Raw genomic sequence first — 7496 nt, forward strand, 5'->3', positions numbered from 1 at the left:
TATGGACAAAGGAAAACCAGAACACATTATAGAAGAAATCTTCCTTGTATGCATGCTTTGAATTATCTATCAAAAGAAGTTTTCTCTTGTTAGCATTATCGAAGTTGACTACCGCCTTACTTAAACTACATGGATAAGTAATCTAATTGTCTTCTTGCCTTTCTGCACCATAATAGCACAGCTAGAGGAAACAGCTCCGAAGGAATTCCTGGCAACACATTCGTAGCAGCCACCATCTTGATCCATGACTTCTTGAATTTTCAACAGAGCGATGTTGTTCTGGTACGTCTGCTTAAAGTCAGCTGTGTTCCCGATCAGCCGTCCATCTTTTCTCCACAGAATCACGGGAGCTGGGCTGCCCTTTATCTGACATTGAAGAGTCAGAGATTTCCCACAGGTTGCGACTGTGTCACTAAGGGCTTGGTGAATTGCAGGGGGGCCTTCTTTAGCTGGAAAGAAAGCATAATTGAGACCACTGTGAAATTTGTGACCTGAACAAATTTAAAAACAAAAGAAAAATTCTGTCTGACCTGTAAAGTGTTGAGCCATTGTATTTTATGCTAGATTACCCTGAGAGTGCAGACACAATATTTGGGGAACATGTCGATATCTAAAATCAACATATCAATCACTTCTAATTAGTTGGCTGTTTCTAATTCCAATATCGCTTTAAAGTTTTAAATGTGAATTTTTCAAATGCTGCACATTCTGTTGACAAAATGCTTACCTTGCATTGAAATTTCTTAGGCAATTTCAACTCCACATAACATTCAGTAGGAAATATAGTACTCTTACTAACCAATTCTCTAGAGAGGACCTAGCCTATATCTTCTGGTGCTTTAAAGTTCAGAGACCAGCCCTTATCATATCTGGGTACGCTAAAAAGTCTCTCCCTTTTTCACAGATGTATCCAGGTCAAATGTATGTTTGTTAATTTTTGATAAAAAAAAAATTATCTGACATATTTAGCTTTGGCTGACAGGTTGAAGTGTTTTGATGTTGTGTCAGCTGGAATTTTCATAAAAGATCACATGACCTTATTTTTCAGTGATTCAACACTTACTTAAACGCGAACACCTTTACAGGTCAATAAATATTTGTTAACTTAATCAAAAGTAGCTTAATCTCATCAGACTCACCTTTATATTGACCAGTATTAACAACACTAGCTACGACAAAACTTTTTTCAAAATTCTTATAAGCATAGAATAAATAAAATTTGTCAAAAGAAATGTACGATTTGTTCCCATGATAGCTCAATCAAACAGTAGGAAATATTTGTATAGAGTTATATACGGTGGGGTCATAGATTTCAACTTTTGAACATCATAGAAAATTTACAAGCCCCTATTTTTTTAATGTTTGGACTAATTACAACTACACCAAACAAAAAAAAAACAAAAAAAAAACGAAAAAACAAAAAAAAAGAATATTAACCCTTGGTTCATTTCACCAATCTAGTTTTTCAAAAAATATAACAATGATATCACAGAATATAGAATATTAATGAACGGAAACTATACATGTTATGGAACATTTTCTTTTTAAACTTTATAAAAAATTCTTAATAGAAAATAGGGGTGCTTTCTGCCATCCCCCTCTTCTCCCAATTTTGTCGCATAATTGTCCTTGCAAAAAAAATACATGTATCTGAAGTTATGACATAATAAAGACTGAGCATGCAGCCGAACTGAAGTTTAATCAGGGCTCCTATACTGTATTAATTCTTCTGATTAAATCTATACATAACACACTGCTGATAATGAGAATGCACCAGATAATCTCTCCATACCCCTAACTATGTATTGCTAACAACAGAACATTTTCAATTATAAAAATGAAACCCAACACTTTAATTGGGTATGTCGCATGTAAGTGATGAAAATCTCTTTATCAGGTATTAAACTTTCCATTGTTGAGATGTAATTCAAATCATCGGATGATACATAATACACAGAGGGGTCTCAATGCTTAACATTTAAATAAAACCACTACTCTCGATTAGATCTTACTCCTTATGGTATAGGCTAATCAGCCCAGGTTTCTTTTGAACATGACATGCTTTGTATCAATTGAATAATGATAAGTCTGTAATTGAGACCAGGCTGGGTACAATCCACAACAGACAGGAGGAGGTGGGGGGAGTAGGGGGGGGGGGGGTCACTCACCTTTAACAACCACTAGGCAATCTACAGCCACTTTCCCACAAGAATTCTGGGCCACCACCTCATATTTCCCACTGTCCTCGGTGGCTGATTGCGAAATTTTCAGAAGAGCCACCCGACCATCATACAGTGACTTGGTGCGGGTGCCAGGAGCAAGCTTGGTTCCATCGCGGTACCATGAGATGGAGGGAGTCGGGGAACCAATCACATCGCATTCCAGGAGAATCAGGTCTCCGAAACTGTAGATATTGCTCTCCGGTCGACTGAGGAACTGGGGGGCCACCTCTCCGTCCCCCTCACTCTCTGTAACAACACAATGCATGTGAACATAAGAAAGTCCGCAGACATCAAGATCACAGGTCACTATTTCAAAGGGAGGGTCCCTGTACAGTGACTTTGATAAGATTACATGGAAATTAATCCAATTATCCCAACTCAATCATTACATTATGTTTGCTGAAAGTCTTAACCTTAAATGACCCCCCTAATCCTCAGAAAACAGAGGACAAGACCTAGGGATGGTAATGTGTCGTAAGTCATAGATAACACAAGACTTAGTAATCACAGCTAGAGGTTACAATTCTCAGGCTCAATTTTACAATCACAGAAAGCAGATACAATTCTCAGGCTCAATTTTACAATCACAGCTAGAGGTTTACAATTCTCAGGCTCAATTTTACAATCACAGAAAGCAGATACAATTCTCAGGCTCAATTTTACAATCACAGCAAGCAGTTACAATTCTCAGGCTCAATTTTACAATCACAGAAAGCAGATACAATTCTCAGGCTCAATTTTACAACTTATGTTGGGACATGAACACATGAATTATTTTGTATTTGAAAATTCGGTTTCAACATTGTATATACGCCAATTTTATGCATCATTATTCATAAAAAAAATTTGTATGTGGTAAATATAAAATCAGCCAAACAACTAACCCCCAAGATATAATATATATCATTAATAAATAAAAATCAAAGTACCTATAATTAACAGGGTTGTAACCAGACACTGAAAATGGTTTACCTTAAAGCTACTTGCTACAAACAAACTGTTTTTAAAAAATGATGAAAATGGATGCTAAATCTATGTTTATACATGGAATTCATTTTTTTCTCCATGATTTCTCAATTATATTCAATACAGTAGAGAAAACTTTGTATAAGGGAGGAGCAATATATAATTATAACATGAAAGAAATCATACAAGTTCCTAATATTCTAGGAATTTAATAGTTGTACTAATTACAACAAAACTAAAGCAAAAAAATATACATCAACCAATGCATCCATTATTTTGTTTGTAGCAAGAGTCAATTAGACATTCTTAGGATGTCTATTTTCACTCAGAACCATATACATTCTATGAACACTGCTAATTTTCACTCAGAACTATATACATTCTATGAACACTGCTTATTTTCACTCAGAACCATATACATTCTATGAACACTGCTAATTTTCACTCAGAACTATATACATTCTATGAACACTGCTCATTTTCACGCAGAACTATATACATTCTATGAACACTGCTTATTTTCACGCAGAACTATATACATTCTATGAACACTGCTAATTTTCACTCAGAACTATATACATTCTATGAACACTGCTAATTTTCACTCAGAACAATATACATTCTATGAACACTGCTTATTTTCACTCAGAACCATATACATTAAATGAACACTGCTTATTTTCACTCAGAACTATATACATTCTATGAACACTGCTTATTTTCACTCAGAACTATATACATTCTATGAACACTGCTAATTTTCACTCAGAACTATATACATTCTATGAACACTGCTTATTTTCACTCAGAACTATATACATTCTATGAACACTGCTAATTTTCACTCAGAACTATATACATTCTATGAACACTGCTTATTTTCACTCAGAACTATATACATTCTATGAACACTGCTTATTTTCACTCAGAACCATATACATTCTATGAACACTGCTTATTTTCACTCAGAACTATATACATTCTATGAACACTGCTCATTTTCACTCAGAACTATATACATTCTATGAACACTGCTCATTTTCACTCAGAACCATATACATTCTATGAACACTGCTTATTTTCACTCAGAACCATATACATTCTATGAACACTGCTTATTTTCACTCAGAACTATATACATTCTATGAACACTGCTTATTTTCACTCAGAACTATATACATTAAATGAACACTGTTTGTGTTCACTCAGAACTATATACATTCTATGAACACTGCTTATTTTCACGCAGAACTATATACATTCTATGAACACTGCTCATTTTCACTCAGAACTATATACATTAAATGAACACTGTTTGTGTTCACTCAGAACTATATACATTCTATGAACACTGCTTATTTTCACTCAGAACCATATACATTCTATGAACACTGCTTATTTTCACTCAGAACTATATACATTCTATGAACACTGCTTATTTTCACTCAGAACTATATACATTCTATGAACACTGCTTATTTTCACTCAGAACTATATACATTCTATGAGCACTGCTTATTTTCACTCAGAACTATATACATTCTATGAACACTGCTAATGTTCACTCAGAACTATATACATTAAATGAACACTGTTTGTGTTCACTCAGAACTATATACATTCTATGAACACTGCTAATGTTCACTCAGAACTATATACATTAAATGAACACTGTTTGTGTTCACTCAGAATTATATACATTCTATGAACACTGCTAATTTTCACTCAGAACTATATACATTAAATGAACACTGTTTGTGTTCACTCAGAACTATATACATTCTATGAACACTGCTTTTTATCGTACATGTATATCAGTTATGTCATGAATCTACAGAAGCCACACTTCCTGTGACATTCAATAACCTTGAGCACAGTGCGTTCATTATCCAAAGAACAGTAACTCTGAGGAAGATGATGATATGCATAAGGTTGATGTTTTAACCAGTCAATGACTCATACAGCTCACGAATACAGAGTGGCAATGAGAATTCATATCTACAGGGAATACTTTCAATATCTAATGATGAATATATTGTACTCTGCTTCAGCCAGCTAAAGGTTCAGAGGCAACTCTCTCATTCTATGTTATCATGGATATACATCTATTTTTTGTTTTTATTTTCATTACGTTTTATTTCCATCGTATATATTTATTTTTTATTACTGAGGCATATAGGGACTGTAGGGACATTAACCGAGGCTTTTACTTGTAAGAGAATTTTGTGATCTGGATGATGAATTTATTTTTTGTGCAGTACCCTTGTTCAAGAAAAGTTCTCCACACACAGAAAGACTCAACCGAGTCTGCATAAAGAAAAGTTCTCTACACAGAGACTCAACCGAGTCTGCATATAGAAAAGTTCTCTACACAGAGACTCAACCAAGTCTGCATATAGAAAAGTTCTCTACACAGAGACTCAACCGAGTCTGCATATAGAAAAGTTCTCTACACAGAGACTCAACCGAGTCTGCATATAGAAAAGTTCTCTACACAGAGACTCAACCAAGTCTGCATATATAAAAGTTCTCTACACAGAGACTCAACCAAGTCTGCATATAGAAAAGTTCTCTACACACAAAAAGACTCAACCGAGTCTGCATAAAGAAAAGTTCTCTACACAGACTCAACCAAGTCTGCATATAGAAAAGTTCTCTACACACAAAAAGACTCAACCGAGTCTGCATAAAGAAAAGTTCTCTACACAGACTCAACCAAGTCTGCATATAGAAAAGTTCTCTACACACAAAAAGACTCAACCGAGTCTGCATAAAGAAAAGTTCTCTACACAGAGACTCAACCAAGTCCGCATATAGAAAAGTTCTCTACACACAAAAAGACTCAACCGAGTCTGCATAAAGAAAAGTTCTCTACACAGAGACTCAACCAAGTCTGCATATAGAAAAGTTCTCTACACACAAAAAGACTCAACCGAGTCTGCATAAAGAAAAGTTCTCTACACAGAGACTCAACTGACTCTGCATAAAGAAAAGCTGTCGAATGACGACTGCTAACATTGGTACCTCTAATGTGATAAAAATTATGTTATTTGGTCCTAATTTTTACTATAATTTTAAGGTATAACTAAAAAGGAACAACAGATATTTTTATATCCAGTAAAATTCACTGACCTTTGACCTTAATTTGACAGGATGTTTTCGTCTCCCCTTTCTCATTCTTGGCAATACATGAATATTCTCCATGGTCATCCAAGAATATCTCCCCTATCTCCAATTTGGCTTTGTCTCCATCGAACGTCTGTCTGAAGTCTGTGGAGTTCCTCTGTATGATCCCGTCTTTGTACCACGCAATGTGAGTGGCGTCTGCCACCTGGCATTCCAACACCACCGCGTGGCCCTCTGTCGCCACCATATTCACCAGATTGGACAGGAAACAGGGAGCTCTAATGTTCATACCTGTGATTAATTGAATAAAATTAACATTCCAGTATAAATAACTTTACAGGCTATGCATATCTAATGATTTTCACTTCTATAGTATATGTAAGAGTTGTGTCCCTTGGTCAGCAAATAGAGTCCACACAAAATGAACTATAATATGGTTCTTTTTAAAGTTCTTTTTTTTTGTGTGTGTGTAGCTATTTTACCACATTACTATACCTGAAAATCATAACTAGGCACTTCTATTTGTATTGCATATGAATTTGTTTTACATAGAACTGTATAAGATCGAAATACTTGCTATGCTAGCATTGTGTATGAATTTGTTTTACATAGAACTCAGTATCAGACAATATACTTGCTATGTTAGCATTGCGTATGAATTTGTTTTATATAGAACTTGATACATGACAATATACTTGCTATGCTAAGCATTGGGTATGAATCTGTTTTATATAAAACTGTACACAACAATACTTGCTATGTTAACATTGCATTATATGAGAACTGTACAAGACAATATACTATGTTAGTAGCATATGAATTTGTTTTTATATAGAACTGTACAAGACTTACTTGCTACGGTGAGCTTGGCCTTGGTCTGGGCCTCCCCCAGGGTATTACTGAACACACACTTATATTCCCCCATCTGGTCTCGCCTCACATTGTGGAGGGTCAAAGACGCCTTCCCAGATACGGGATCAAACACCGCCCCTTCGTGAACGACCCTGTCCCCGAGGAACCAGGTGACAAAAGGGGGTGGAGAACACGTAGCACAGCACTCCAAGGTCACGGATTTCCCTTCTGAAGCGGAGACATCTCGCATCACTGACTTAATCTCTGGACAGCCTGCAGAACAGAAGACACAGCATTACGACTTCAAAAGATGTTAACTGATCTTGCAGG

The 7496-nt window shown here is 35.6% G+C and overlaps 1 protein-coding gene across 15 annotated transcripts in view; it reads right to left on the bottom strand.

Annotated features, from left to right (window-relative positions):
* Positions 1–7496, bottom strand: part of LOC125669936 (muscle M-line assembly protein unc-89-like) — a 59896-nt gene that overhangs the window by 14191 nt on the left and 38209 nt on the right. For all 15 annotated transcript variants that reach the window (XM_056140993.1, XM_056141000.1, XM_056141003.1 and 12 more), the window contains 4 exons: positions 7167–7439; positions 6321–6605; positions 2169–2468; positions 159–449 (listed from right to left, as the gene is read on the bottom strand). In XM_056140993.1, the coding sequence (XP_055996968.1) occupies positions 159–449; positions 2169–2468; positions 6321–6605; positions 7167–7439 (1149 nt within the window). The remainder of the gene's footprint in view (positions 1–158; positions 450–2168; positions 2469–6320; positions 6606–7166; positions 7440–7496) is intronic.

The sequence above is a fragment of the Ostrea edulis genome, chromosome 1, assembly GCF_947568905.1.
Source record: "Ostrea edulis chromosome 1, xbOstEdul1.1, whole genome shotgun sequence".
In the NCBI taxonomy this organism is placed as follows: domain Eukaryota; kingdom Metazoa; phylum Mollusca; class Bivalvia; order Ostreida; family Ostreidae; genus Ostrea; species Ostrea edulis.